Below are 16,006 nucleotides of genomic sequence, written 5' to 3'. Positions count from 1 at the left end.
ACCCGTATGGATTCCAAAATAAGAAAAGGCCTTTAAGACCACCTGCCAGTTGTAAGAGTTGACTTAAAAGCATACCTGGATAGCTGTAAGTCATTGTATTCTGTTCAGATGGCTGGTTGCTCATGCTATCAGCCACTAGTTTAGTTGTCCAGAATTGATTATGGACAGGTGATGGTGACTATTGCCAGCAATGGCGTCAGATGATTAATATGATGAAACTGGTGTAGCAAGGGTTTGTGAGTTACCGATGCTTATGAAACTGACAACCTGGATGTGTACAGGCAGGAACAGCTACAGTTTGGCTGAGACAGCTGAAACTAGATCTAGTATAGACATGCACTTGTATGATCAGTTGAAAAAAGAAGTGGCTTAGTCATGAGGTCTTCAGCTAGGCAGAGGCCAAACGAGGGCAGCAAAGGTTTATTGGTAACCAGACAGCCAGCAGGTTCAGTCACAATCAGGTATTTTGGTGTGAGGCCTGTCTAAGGTGTAATCATGTACTTGTTGTCTCAGTTATGTTAGGGAAGTATTCATGAACCCGACTGAAATTAATGGGACTAGGAGCCACCAAATCATCATCTGCATCTTGTTCCTGTGTCCGCATCACATCACAGAATGGTTTGCCATTAACCTGCATGTTTTTGTGATTGCGAGTGTTAAGAGACCCGTTTCAGGGTACTGTCAGTTGGTTTGTTTGCTTTGTCCAACTCTGTCTTATTGTAAGATTTATAATTACTAGCAGTTACTTCTGTACATGAACCCTTGAAGATCTGTGTTATAATTGGTCTCCAATAACCCATACTTGTCGTAAGAAGCATCTAGTGGGATTGGGTGGTCAGGCTCACAGACTATCCCAGTTGTATAAATTGATTGCTTATGATGCCAGTCACTTGATTGTCTGGTCCAGAGTTGTTTAGTTTCAGACCACCATCATATAGCTGGAAAATGTCTGAATATGGTGAAAAACAAAACAAAACAAAACAAAACAAAACCTCGGTGTTCAAATTTGTTTCCAATGATTTGATCATTGTTATGTATTCTTACTCGATCTTAAAATATGAAATACCATTTGGACTGGAAGTCCATGTTTTCTTTTACCATAAAGTATTGTTTTTGTGCTATTTCAGTTACTTTCTTTATTCAGTGATAGTGATTTTATGAAAATTGTCCGTGAAAAGAGTCCCATGTTTATTTTAGAACAGCATTCTACTGTGACATCCCTCATAGTGACAACATTAAATTGAAAATTATTTGATGGCATCTTGATTGTTAGATACTTGTAATTTGAAGACTGTACTGAATGTTTCGTTTGGTTGTAAATGGAAGATCACAGTTAGCACAGCTGTTTAAAACACACCAGCTCTCATCTTGAAAACTCGTGGTGAATAATGATCCTTCTTCCTTTTCCTTAAGGATGGTCGTCTGCTCGTCAATGACCAGCTTCTAGAGGTTCATGGCATCCCACTGACAAACATGTCCAATGTCAAGGCCATGGATCAGCTTCGACGTGCCATGCAAATTGATGGACCCATGTGTGGATTCATTTTGTTGACAGTTGCTAGGAAAATAGGTGCTCCTTCCCCGTTTCAATCAAATGAAAATTCATTGGACGCAACGGATGGCAATCAGTTGGAAGTGCTTAATCATGGGGTGACCATATACGGGGAGAAGAATCATAGTCGCTCCTCTAGTGGGGACAATGCCCTTTTTGCAAGGGGAGAGAATTTTGGTCAAGCAAGAGGAGATAACTCTGCCCGTTCAAAGGCTGATGCTAGTGGGAATGAACAGCCAAATGGTGTAAATAGAACTAAGCTTGCTAATTCGGCTGTGGATAGACTGACAACTGGCGATGGCGGAAATGGGATACGCAATGAGTCCTACAACCGCGCAACGCATGAAAGTTTCGAAGTGACGCCTGAGAGTTCCCCAAATAAGCCGTCACAGCTGGGGAAAGTGACTGGGCCAATGCGGAACGATGTCATCATTGAGAATGACATGTATGCCATGCCAAGAGTAAGTCTCTTACAAGCCATGACAGTTTTTCCCATCTGGTAAATCAGCAGTATTTGGCCTAACGTATACTAGAGATAATCAAGGTGTGTTCGGTCTACATTAGGTCTTTATGGAAAGTGGAGGGGAATTTGATAAAATCATAGGTAGCATGAAAACTTCACAGATATTTACATGAGTTAGCACTGGCATGACTTAGATTTCTTTTAAGATCATATCCGTTCAGTATGCTTTTAAGACAAGAAAAAACAGAACCACAAAGAAACATGTGTTGTTAGTTATGACGATGTGTATGTTCTAGAAGCGTCAACCACCTCCACGTCCCCACTCCACACTGGGGCTTCCCCACATTTCCCCAGCCCACTCTCGCAGCTCAAGCATGGAGGACTACAACGACGACCAGCACCACCGCCAGCAGCCACACCAGCGTGGTTCAGCCAGTGACTGGAGCAGTGAACTGCAGGACCATGATGAACTGTAAGTGTTATTGTGTCTAGCCAGGTGTGTTATTGTGTCTAGCCGGGTGTGTTATTGTGTCTAGTCAGGTGAGTTACTGTGTCTAGCAAGGTGTGAGTTACTGCGTCTAGCCAAGTGTGTTACAATGTCTAGCCAGGTGAGTTACTATGTTTAGCAAGGTGTGAGTTAGTGTGTCTATTCAAGTGTTTTATAGTGTCCAGCCAGGTGAGTTATTGTGTTTAACCAGGTGCGTTACTGTGTCTAGCAAGGTGTGCCAACTGTTTGTTACTTTGGCTAGTCAGCTGTATATTACTTACTAGCAAGATTTTGGTATATATCATCATTGGCACTATCAATATGACCTTATCAACTCTTGTTTGCTATCAGCATCAACTGTCATTCTTTAAGACCACTGGATAAAGCATGGCTAGATTTCCTCAGGTTCTGAAATTCCATCTCCCTGGGATTCCTTTTCAGTTTTGTGAAATAAGTTGTATGCTTCTCCCAAGGATAACGTGGTCTGATGTATGCGTCCTAGTAGAAGTGTTACCTGACCAGGGCCCCGTTTCACAAAACTCTCGTAGCCTAAGACCTCGTAAGTTTTCTCGTAGCCAATGTACCTCCTATACTGTAATACAGGAGCTACGGATGCTACGAGAAAAGTTACGAGATCTTAGGCTTACGAGAGTTTTGTGAAACGGGGCCCTGGTATGTGAGCAATAACATTGCTACAAAGAGGCGAACATCAGACTATTATGAGAGGGAGAAGCATACATAGAACTTATATACCATACCTGCCATGTTAAATGAACTAAATTCATTTTGTTTTATTTGTAAGATCGCTCCCATCTATATGGCATGTAAACAAAATGGCGTCTGCTTCTCAACCGGATTTTTAAAATGAGTGAAACATATTCTAACAAGCCTAAAGCTGTTTTGAAAATGGTTAGTGAATGTGATGATGATTCTTTGTATAAAATAGTGTAAAAATGTATTGAATAATGCAGTGAAAGTCGGTGAAATAAGTATCCACATAGTGAACTCAAAAACAGCTTATTGAAAGGTTTTCAAAATCAGGGTGTCATGTTATGACCTCATGTGTGAACGTTAGTGATACAGCCTCTTGGCAGAGAGTTTGGTGGTTACCGAGACAATATCATTTCTCAATTGCCACACTCGTGAGAGGGGTGATATCACTGACCAATGAAATTAAGGTGTTTTGCATGAAGGTAAGATAAATATTATTTTATCACTCACAAGATGTTCTTCTTCATCAGGAGCCCAACAGGAGACTTTGAGTTCCAACGGGAAGGATTTGGCCGCCAGAGTATGTCAGAGAAACGGAAAGGTCACATTGACCCTCGTGGTAGCGAGTTCTATCAGCGAGTTAAAGAAACCAGAGACACCAAAGGTACATTACTTTGCTTCAGAAACATGCTAATTGAGAACAGTCATACCTGCACCATGAAATTATACTGTTTTGTTTTCTTTTAGGTCCTTAATAAAGGGTTTCTTTTATCTGTAGTTCCTGAAATGTCTTTATATTTGACATTTTTGCTTGAAGATGTTTTATTTTGAAGAATGTTTGAGAACTGAGGTAGAGCCTAGAATAAAAAGGCATTGATATTTATGAATGCATTCATGATTTTATATTTTCATTTTGTTTTCCTTGTCAGTTTATTTTGCCAATTATTTAGAAACTTTCTTTTCCTAGATATAGCCATTATTAATCCAGTAAAATTACATAGTAATTGTTAATCTGCTTTCTTTCTGTATATTCTAGATTAATAAGATCTGTTCACAAATATAAATAAGTATAATAGATAACAGTTAAGGAACTGGTTGTTTATCATGGGGAGATGGAGGGAAGAAAAAAAACTACAGCAAAAGTGGGGAATCCCCAGTCTGTGTCACAACTGTATGGGATTGTGATATAGGGAGGAGGGTGTCAGAGGGGACATGAAATAGGATGCAACTATCAATATTTTAATAAAAGCATCATAAATTTGAACATGACTTTGAGGGTAATAGGGTATCCTGATTGTTAAAGCATTCCCTCGTCATGCTGAAGACCCGGGTTCTATTCCCCATGTGGGTACAATTAGTGAAGCCCATGTCTGTTGAAACATTGTTAAAAGAGGTGTAAACCAGTCTCTCCCGAGACTGAGACAGAATGCAAACTTTGTGCTATGACAGTCTTACGTAAGTCATTCGAGTTACGATCACCTAAGTGCTGAGATCTCTTTATATAACGGAACACTGTCTTCGATCATAGTGAGGGTCATGAAAAAATGTTTATTCTTTTTTTTCTGTGTTTATGGGGGCATTTGTAAAATGTAACACAGACATTGCCGCCTTGCTTTCTGTCAGGGGGAGGGAATGGTATCCTATTATATAGCATAGCTTGTGAAGTAACATGGAAACAATAAAGAAACACAAGTGCTTTCATGTGATCCCTTATTGCTTTTCCCTCAGTATATTTTATTTTTTTGTTTTACTGGGGAGTTAGCAAAATGTGATACAGTCCAACAACCAGCCCCCACCCCATACCCTGTAATAAATTACCAGTCCTTAAGATAATTATATTACTTACTGGTCTTATTTTTTGTGTTTGATTTCAGTCCTGTACATCATATTTAGCCATGTTGGAACCAATTTTTCTCTCTTTATTACTTTTGTGGAAACTTGAGTGTTCTACCAGGTCACTCAACTCAGTCTGTCAATGTCATTTCAGAGAAGTTTCAGGCTCGGAGAGTTCAGTCTTTTCATGTGTCAGGTATAGGAGTCTGTGCAACATCTACTTTCATCTCTCTAACGTCTCACATCATGCAGTCTCCATGCAGAGAATGTTTAGTGTTGTCAGTCTGCTGGTGGAACGGTTGTGGAGGTCGATGGAGGTGTACTTCAGAATGTACTCAAGGGTGTACTGCCAGGTGTACTCTAGGAGATGCTGCAGGGGGTATTCTGTGGTGTACTGGGGTGGGGATGTACAGTAGGGTGTATTCTAGGGTATACTGGGGGTGGGGGGTGTACTGCAGGATGTACTCTACAGGGATTGGGAAAAGCAGGGGCTGTTGGGCCACTCTGCATTTAAAAAAATGGCCCATTAAAATTTTGCAGTTTACTATTTATGCAAGGGTCATGTGCCATTCTGAATTCAGAAAATGGCTAATAATCCTGAAAATGGCCCATTGTCAAAGTTCTGTTTCCCAATCCTTGACTCTAGGGTATACTGCAAGGTGTACAAGTGTGGGTTTAGACCTGAATATTTCTTACACTCAGAGCCCTGTTACACAAACAGATTAGCCTTACAGCAAAACAAGTCTCTGAAAAGAAGATATTTTACAGAAAAATAGTTTGTAGAAAAAAGAAATAAAATATAATGAAAGGGAGCCCTTTCTTCATTTTCAAAAGCTGTGGAAACCTAGACTTGAAACATTTTCTAGACTTGTGTGGGCTTTCGTGGATAGATTTGTTTCAGGGTCTGTTTGACAGACCACACCATTTGCACTAATTCCAAAAATTTTATAAGGCTTCTCCCACAAAAAATCTTAGCTTACCTACTATGACTGTTCTTAGATTTTTCATGGATTTTGTACACATAACATCAGTTATATCAGTTATGTGTAGGTCTAAATTTGTATTTACCTATCATGGTGTTGACTGCCTGCTAGACAGTCTTACCATTTTCAGGGGCAGTGGGGTAGCCTAGTGGTTAAAGCGTTCACTTGTCATGTCAAAGATCCAGGTTCAAACCCCCCACAATATCTATTTTACATGAATTATGGTTTTTATGGCAAGTTTTTATTATTTCATGAATAAAATTGTTGTTATTAATAGAACAGTTCCTGATTCCCACACTATAGATCAAAAACGTCAATTAATGTTTTTCTTTATTTTTGTGTATGGAACTATTGGAAATTGCCTTGCAGGAATGTCAGGGTTGTTTCAGTAAACACCACTGTCTCTGTGAATGCCATTATGACATTCAATTTAGAAGAACTGATATTGAAATTTCTGATTGAGATAAGTGATATTTTTGCAGAATGCAAATACAACCTAGTAGCAGCTCTTTAGAAGTAAAATGTGAAATATGTCAAACAGGGGGGTTTACATACATTTCAGAGATGTGATATCCCTACAGCTGATTATAGTTTTGGGGTTGAAGATCACTGAATTGTCTGGTCCAGACTCAATTATTCACAGAGTGCGGCCATGCAGCTGAAACTCACTCACTTTGGGAGATGAATATTGCTACATTGGTAATGAGACATTTGTAACGTGGGAAAACTGTCCTTGTTAAAATGGTATCCAAGTTGATTAGAAAATAGATTAGACAATACAGGGAAAAAATAGAACTGCTTGTAAAGTTTGTATTGCTTTGTGTTTTTGTGGGATGGAGTGGGAATTGAAGAATAATTGGCAGAAATTGGCCAAACTAATGCCAGGAAATTGAAGAATATATCCTTGGGCTACTCCATTACAGACCAGTTCTAGGGTATTGGTTTCCTTAAAACATCCTGATGCTCTGAGTCACACCTCATTCATCTCCATGATCGTTCAACCATATTGAAGGCGATGGCATGTGTGCATATTCTTTGGCAAGAATGAAAGTCTTACTGTCATGTGATTTTGATGCTCTTTAGTTTAAAAAACATTAGAAAATTTCTTTATATATCAAGGATTTGAAGTCATTCAATTCTCATTGAATTTTTATGTTTTAATTTTCACTTTTGCCAAAGAAAATGCACATGTCATAGCATCTGCCCGTCTATTTTTTAGTCTTTTCTTCTTCCACTGATTACTGGTGTACAAGCGTACAATTATTGTACAGTTGTTGTACATTTAAGCCACAAACACAGAATAAGAAGTTTTGCTGTCAGCTTGATGTTGATTATGTGCCACTTGAAAATGTTTAGCATTCTGTTTATCTCCATTTTGGCTTCCTTGAAAAAAATATTCATATATTTGTATGACAGTGTAAAAGGAAATATGTTTTCTGATGAAATTTCAACTTGAAAGATTTGTGTTTTAAAATTGGTGTTTTGAACAATTTTTGTCAGAATCTTATAGACTGGAATTAATCACCAGTTTTAGCATCTTTAGAGTTCTTTAGTTATCGTGGCAACCAGAAACAATGTGGCAGAGTGTTGTGTTCACTGGATGAGATTGTAGCATGTCTGTGACGAGATATTGTGAAGATATTTCCAGCTTCAGGATTACACGAAAATAGTAGAGAGTAAACTTCACTGGCTCACGTTTGTCACTAATCTTGCATGGTAGATTTTTAACAGTTGCTGAATTTAGTTCTTAACTTGCATTTGAATTAATCTGCTGAAAATAACCTTTGGTGCTACCGAAATTCCAAGAATTATATGTACACGTGATTAAGGTTCATTGTAGTGCCGGAAATTAGCATGTTTTGCATTTTGTAAATTGAATAAATTACATACACAGTCAATATTTTGCATGGCAATATCAGTAGCATGTCACTGACATGTCAATATCATACTGATGCAAGAGAATAGCGGCAATATATCAACGATATGGTGCCATGTCAGTATCATGTTGATGTGCCAATATCTTGTCAGTATCATGGTGGTATGGCAGTATTGATATGTATCATTGTGATATTTCAGTATTGAGTCAATATCATGTCAGTACTGCAATATCATGGTTGTACTTGTCAATATCATAGTGATATGTCAATATCATGTCAATATCACATCAGCATTGCACTAGTACAAACACTATGGCAACTCACAAGGGGGTGGGGGGGGATGTTATCCATTATGTCATACTGTGAGAGTTGTTTCTGTGACCCATTTAAGTCTCACTTCTCCAACTGAGTGAGTGAGTGATTTTAGTTTTATGCCACACTCAGCAATATTCCATCTATATGGTGGCGATCTGTAAATAATTGAGTCTGGACCAGACAATCCAGTGATCAACAACATGAGCGTCGATCTGCACAACTGTGAACCGATGAGTGTCAATCAAGTGAGCCTGACCACGCGATCCCGTTAGTCGCCTCTTACGACAAGCACAGTCGCCTTTTATGGCAAGCATGGGTTTCTGAAGGTCTATTCTACCCCGGGACCTTCACGGGTCCACTTCTCCATGACTCTAGATTGTTGGACAGAGATATCTGATGGATACAATTAATCAGTCTTGTCTTTTCATATTGACTTTGGACTTCTGAAATTCTGCACATCACATCAATGATGTGCATAAATACCACTGACAGACTGGTATCAGTAAAAGTCAATATGCAGTTAGTGAAGCTATTCAGGATTCCTCCGCAATAAGCGTACTCTTCATTGTAAGAAAAAATGGAATTTTGTTTTTATCATCAGTCAGTGAATTCAGTTTTGCAAGGTTATTTGTAAATGCAAGAGTTTGAATATTTCAGCTCTGATTTTGTATCTTCAAATGATTACACAACAGCTTTTAGAAAGTGGTCAAATGTAACATATGTTACTATTTCTAAGTAAACCACAGATTCTTGTACTTTTGTTGGATTAAGTCCTGTCCCGGATTTGAACCCACATTCTCAGAGTCAGGCACCTAATCGCCAGCACACAGGGTCAGGTGCCTAGCCCGCTCAGCCACCATGCCTTTGGGAATCTGCCTGAAATGATAAAAAAAACTCCAAACACAGAAGCCAGCATGTCCAAGTCTTAGTGATAGTGGGGTTTGTTACATGTCTTTTAAGATCACTATTAAAATAACGTTTAAAAATGAAAAGTTATAAAAACATAAATAGCACTGAAAATGGGCCTGAAACATATTTCAGTGTTGTTGATGTAAATTTCAACTTTGAAACCAATTTTCAGTCAAGATTTTTGGTTGTACAACGCTTCCAGTAGCAATGTGATATGTACATAATTATGACTGATGTTGTTTCTAGCACAATAGACTGACAAGATATTGCTGGAATGAGATATGTGTCTGTGATTGATGTTGTATATAGCACTATATACACACCTGCATCAGAATATTTAGATCTTGCCATGTTAGTTGTGTGTTCATAGCTATTAATTATATTCCATGTCTGTGCAGATGTCAAAAGCTCCACTTCTTTTTCTATTCAAATTCAGACAATATACATTATTATATCTTATATTTCAAAATAAGTTAAACATTTTTAGGGACCATCTCAAAATCTGAAATGAAATACAGTGAGAAGCTGTTCGAGCTTTTGACATCACCCAATGATAATATTGTACATTTTGTTCTGTTTTTTGTTATATTTGTTGATTATGTGATTCATGTTAGTTTCATTATACTTTCCCATACCCATGTACATGCCACCCTACTATACAAAGTAGTTTACCTCGCAGCCCGTCAAAGAATAATAACTTCTTGTCACCTACGTATTCAATACACCATATATACAATAATTCACAATCACTGTAACACGTAACTGTGTTACTGCCTAAAAGGGCCCAGTTGCACAAAGTCATCTTTGCCTGACAATTATTGTAAGTTTTAGCATCAGTGTTGAGATCAACAAAGCCCTAAGATCACTTTGTGCAAGTGGACCCAGTTTCATACCTACATACCTGTTGACGCTTTTTAACTTGGGGATTTGTAACACTTCAGCTGCTTACTTTGAAATCACACCATTTCCAATCTGTTGTCTTTGCTGAGACAAAGCCCTCTGAAGAGTTACTTTCCTTTATTGTGCCAGGATATGTTGATCAGGGCCTTGCCAGATTGGCCCTGAGTAATATCAATCAGTAATTTTTCGAAGTAACAGGGTTATCCATGCACTTTAACCTAGCACTTGTGGACAGTGTCATAGGCGAGTGGTTGAAGTGTTTGCTTGTCACGCCAAAGATGCAGGTTTGATTCCCCACATGGGTACAATGTGTTAAGCCCATTTCTGGTGTCCTCTGTCGTTATGTTGCTGGAATATTCCTAAAAGCGGCAAAAAACCGAAGTCACTCAGACACTCAAGTTGAAACTTTGTGATATGACTGAAATACTCTTCAATTCAGCATCAAACCCACTCACTTACTCCCTTTCCCAATCTCTCTAATCAGTTATGATACTTTCAATGGCTCTTTGGTGCAGTAGTGGGGGGGGAAATCAATCCTAAAATTTAACAAGCATTTCAACTCTCATTAAAACATTCAAAAGTTAAAATGACCTTTTTATGAAATTATATCATCAACAAAGTTATGATTTGTTCAATGTTTATTTTGAGTTTCATTTTTAAGGCATGTATGAGTCATGTTGTCCTAACTGTTTGTTGTTGCTGATAAGCATGTGTTTATCAAACAGGCATGACCGAGACCTTCGACATGCATGAAGACTCACCAAGACTGAAAGCCAGTGGGTCCATGGAGTCTCTTTTGTCCAATAGAACTAACAACAACCTGCATGAACCCACCCACCCCAGTATGTACACTGACCACTGAAAGACCAGCACGCTTCACCATATCATGTTGGCGATTTCAGCCAGCTCACTGTTCTGTAGCCCCACAGGGAGTCTTGTGCACAGGCGACACACGGGCCTCTCAAAAGTGCTAAACATTGATATGAAATCATCAATGCCCCCTTGCTATTTGCACTGCTGTCAACACCACTTTCAACCCAATGTGACATTTATCCAAACATGCACTTACCACACAGCCCAGATCAGCTTTGATCAGCCCCAACCTCAGCCCTTAATGCACCTGCAGACCCAGGCCCAGACCCAGAGTCAAACCTAGACCTAGACTCAAAGCCAGACCCAACCCCAGACCTCGATTCAAACCCAGACCCAGGTCCAGACCCAACCCCAGACCTCGATTCAAACCCAGACCCAGGTCCAGACCCAACCCCAGACTTAGACTCAAACTAGGTCCAGGTGCAGATCCAGACTCAGACCCAGGCCCAAACCCAGACCCTGGCTCAGACCTTGGCTCAAACTCCAACCTAAACAAAGATCCCACCACAGCGAAATTCACAATACTCCTCTGTCATTCCCTCTGCTATCAGAGCCACAGAGTAGCCTAGTGGTTAAAGCATTAACTCATCAGGCTAAAGACACTGGTTAAATTTCCCAGATGGGTACGATGTATGAAAGCAATTGCTTCATTATTGCTAAAACCTGCATAAAACTAAACTCACTCACTCACCTTCTGCTATGAACACCACACCACACCACCCACACCACCCACACCACCCACACCACATCGAATTCTACTCCATGCCAGGCCAACACCAGCCCCAACGCCAATGCCAATGCCAGTGCCCAACATGGTACAAAAACAATTTCAGATCAACCCCAAAGTTTAACACCCCTTCAAACAAAAATAACCAAACCCTAGCTGTTTGACGTCAGCAAAGGTTAACGCAGACTGTGCTACACTATAGAGGTATCTACACTAACTCCTGTGCTGATACATTGGACACAAACTAAGATTACAATACAGGCCAACAAATAACAAAACCTTTCCGAATAATGGATACATAATGTTCAAGTTGACAGAAGCATGCTGGTCATTTCAGTTGGTCCCATTATCTCACTAAACAATGATATATCTGTATATGCTCTTACAGATGCATGAAAATACCTCATTATGTAAATAAACCTAAATAATGTGATCTAAAAGTCATATATCAGTATATTCACCTGTAGGTGCATGAGTGTTAATAAACCATTTGTATCGCTCAACAATGGCACCCTAAGAATGATTTATTTATATGTGTTACAGATGCTTGAATAATGAAAATATATAGTCAAGATAAAGCAATAGCTGCAATTTTTTTTTTTTTTTTTTTTTATTAAATAATTCATTCTTGGATTGATATATACATCTGTGAAAATGCAATGTCTGTGTATATGTTTGTATATGTTTTATGGGTCAGAATTATCTTTGTGTTGAACTGAACAAGAACGGTTTGGTATTATTATTACTTTGGGGGAATATATTCAGCTGTGAAGACTTAGCACAGCATGTCAAAAGAATACCCCCGAAACATAAATGATCCCTAACTTTTTGTGTTCAGTATATATGCATGCACTGTGTATTCCTAGTTTTTGAATCTTTATATTTGTACATATTAAAGGCTGGGATGATATATTATTAGTTACTAAGTGTTTTGTGGGAGTACAGAAATGTAAGGCCCTTGTAAATTCTGTATTTCCTGTGCTTCAGGAAATATGGAATTTTAAAAGGGTCTTACAGTCCTGTACACCCTTTCAAAACACTGTGACAATTTTATAACCCTTAAGATCTGTGTTTTTAGCTTATCTTTAAACAGCAACATTCAACCATTGACAGAATGAAATGCTAAACGTTCAGCCATGATATTTTGGTCATAGAGGGAGATAACTCAGCATGGCCTGATTATGAAAAACTTGATCAAATTTAAGGTTTTCTTAAATGACAAGTGAAATCCATAGTTTTTGCATATGTTGATTGACATAGACAGATAAGAACTTATGGCAACAATTTTATTACTTTGTTTATGTACATAATTGTATATGCCAACTCAGAAATTTCAAAGCGATCAGTCTTTTGGCAGCCTCATTCCATCTAAGATGAAGGTCATCCATGCAACCCTTATAGTGTCTCACTTGACAGATATGGCGGGGTGTACGATTCATACACCCTGGCATATCCACCTACATGGTTTCGTATGCTTTGGCTATTAACCAATCAGAATTCCACAAATTTGTCTTAATGGTAATAATAAGCTCTGTCTGGGTATTCATTCATTCAAGTATTCATCGTAGTAAGTGTGGCAGAAACAGAAAGGTCCTTTATATTGAAATTGCTGATGAAGATCACACGCCAAAAGTAAAGTTTGTTATCATAATGAGTTCTTGTCAAAAAAGCTTTAGTCCAAATACCTATTGTACTTCAGTTCTTGATAGTATTAACTGAAAATTATACAATCCACTTTCAGTCCTGCTGTTTTGTCTATCATAGAAACTGGAAAATACATAAGAAATTGACATCTGTGTGTATTACTGATAAGAATTCTTATGAAACTTTCATGCAGTTTGGCCTCCAAATTGCTCAGGGGCAGTAGGGTAGTCTAGTGTTTTGGTTCCCCCACATGGGTACAGTATGTGAAGCCCATTTCAGCTGTCCCCTTCTGTAGTATTGCTGGGATATTGCTGAAACCAATGTAAAACTATCCTCACTCACTTTCAGAAATTGCTCTGGTGCATTTGTTTTAGGAGGGTGCATACTGCAACAATACCGTTGCTGATAATCTGTGTCTTGACCTGTGGATTTGTGTGTTTTATAAATTGTAATACTACAGCTTTGTATAAATAGCCATTCATCTGAATAACAAAAACTTTTAAGAATCTTTCAGATCTAAGTTTCATTGTTTATTCCCCATGATCTACCTCCAGTGTTAATTATGAGAAGAAATGGAACTGGTGATCACTCCGTGAAAACCTTCCTTGGTCACAGAAATCTTTCCTGATATCTTCAGTGAATCTTCAGTGATTATTCAAGAGACAAAATAGTTAAAACAGTTGATAAGGTTAACAAATTGGAATAGTAACTTTCAAGTATTATGAATAACCACAATGCCATTTACAAACCAGCCAAATGTAACGTGATATGATTGGAATTACACTTTCTCAGTCAAGTACAGATTCTACTTCTCTCCTTCGGTCGAGTATCCTGCTGGATTTGAACCCTCACTGTCTGAGTCAGGCACCTAAACACAGATATAGGTCATCTAACCCACTCAGCCACTGTAATTTCCACTAATTGAAAGTCTGACTTCTGGTAATCTAGACCACATCATTGAGATGCCAGAAGGCTTGAGTTGGATTTGTGATGTTATGTGAAAAGAATTTTTCACCTTTTTTTTTTCTTATTTTTCTTTTTTAGCAGACACATGGTAAAGAAATATCAGGTCTCCACCAGCTTGTAGTGATTTTGTTGTACTGGAGTCACAGATTTGCAGACATCTGTCAATACACTCATGTTTCAGGTCGCCCCTTCCCTCAAGCCCAGATTCGGCAGTCTAGCCTCAAGCGATCATCCTCTTTCGAAGACCTGGCCTCTGATAACGTCCCTCAGATGGAAGTAGAGGAGATACCAGCATGGCGATTTGCTCGCATTGGCCGACCCCGTGCATGCAATGATAGTTTCCGGGCTGCTGTTGATCGGTCCTATGATGCCCCAACGCCTGATCATAACATTATGGATACATGTAAGATTTTTACATCAATTACCCCAACATTTTTAACGGTTGTTTTGGATTTTCAGAGTGGTTTATCATTTTGTGTGAATATTAATCACTTTATGGATGTTATACGGAACAGTAAAAGAAACACAAGTTACTAAAAAAAATGAAACCTCAAAAAAGTAAGTGTTCATCTACTTGACCAAAAAACAGTTGCATTTCTTTTGCTGTTCAGTATATGTTATGTTTTGGGGAAAGTAGTATCAGGGTTTAATTCGGCACGAAGGTCACATATTAACATGACTAACATTTTTAAGGTTACGCTCGGTGGAAATTTACTTTTTTGTGAAAGGATGAAAGACTGTTTGTCACAGTGTCTTGTTTTTATGTTGAATATGCATTGTACATAACAGTTGTTGTCTTCTTCAACAGATGTTAAAGCATTGATGTTATTGTACTTAATAACCCACTAACTAATACATGTGCTTACCTTCAGCTGCTTGTTCATGCCACCAAAGTCAGCTGTATTTCAATAACCTGAGCCCAGAAAGCCCATGTAATCCATCCTCCATTGTCCACTTCAAGGGAGATAACAATGCTGATTGTTAGAGCTGCAAGGATTCACCCAGACCTTGATTCGATTCGATTCTTCATACATGTAAAACATCAGATTTCATTTTATTCTCAGAGTTTATTAAACAAATATTTCACACTAAAAACATTTTCAAGATTTGACTGGGAAATCAGGAGTGTAAATGATGTATTTCAAAATCCATTGTCAACTTGGCGAACAACAATCCTCATTGCCTGGCCATTGCCATTTAGCCCAGCATCAATCAAATACGTTTCCCCTTATTTTAGTACTCAGAACTGCTTGAGTTAGAGTAAAACTTACATTCTCGCTGTGTGGAAATAATTTTAGTAGATATTAAAAAATCGAATCGAAATGGTGATAATGGTTATTTAAAATTGAAACTAAGGTGTCAGAATCGATTTTCAATGAATCAAACCAAATCATTGCAGCCCCACTGATCATAAAATACATGTCTCCTTTTCAAAAAAGTTGCATCCACACTTTCATCCACAGTGCATTCAAATTGTTAGTTTCCTTCATAGATGCTATCAGCCAGTCCCCTGCAGGGTTGGTGGGTTTGTCCATAAAAACTGCACTCAGCATTTTTCCAATTATATGGTGGCAGCTTGAAAATAGTCTAGGTCAGGCAGTCTAGTGATCAACAGCATGAGCATCAATCTACACAACTGGGATATAATGACATGTGTCAACCATGTCAGAGAGGCTGGCCCCCCGATCCTGCTAGTTGCCCTTTAAGACAAGCATGTGTTGCTGAAGACCAATGTTCGAATTAGTGTCCAAATTTGCTAGCTTGTG

At 38.6% G+C, this 16,006-nt stretch overlaps 1 protein-coding gene across 7 annotated transcripts in view; it reads left to right on the top strand.

Moving 5' to 3' along the window:
• The window catches only part of LOC137255259 (partitioning defective 3 homolog), a 94,997-nt gene that overhangs the window by 67,730 nt on the left and 11,261 nt on the right, over positions 1-16,006 (top strand). For 3 of the 7 annotated variants that reach the window (XM_067792703.1, XM_067792701.1, XM_067792702.1), the window contains exons 13-18: positions 1,414-2,013; positions 2,312-2,487; positions 3,744-3,877; positions 5,201-5,242; positions 10,756-10,872; positions 14,422-14,643. In XM_067792703.1, coding sequence (XP_067648804.1) covers positions 1,414-2,013; positions 2,312-2,487; positions 3,744-3,877; positions 5,201-5,242; positions 10,756-10,872; positions 14,422-14,643 — 1,291 coding nt within the window. The remainder of the gene's footprint in view (positions 1-1,413; positions 2,014-2,311; positions 2,488-3,743; positions 3,878-5,200; positions 5,243-10,755; positions 10,873-14,421; positions 14,644-16,006) is intronic. The other 4 variants (XM_067792704.1, XM_067792705.1, XM_067792706.1 and 1 more) reach the window with 3 other exon arrangements.

The sequence above is a fragment of the Haliotis asinina genome, chromosome 11 (genome assembly GCF_037392515.1).
Source record: "Haliotis asinina isolate JCU_RB_2024 chromosome 11, JCU_Hal_asi_v2, whole genome shotgun sequence".
Classification (NCBI taxonomy): Eukaryota; Metazoa; Mollusca; class Gastropoda; order Lepetellida; family Haliotidae; genus Haliotis; species Haliotis asinina.
Note: the sequence above shows the minus strand (reverse complement) of the source record. Positions and strands in the feature narration are given on the sequence as shown.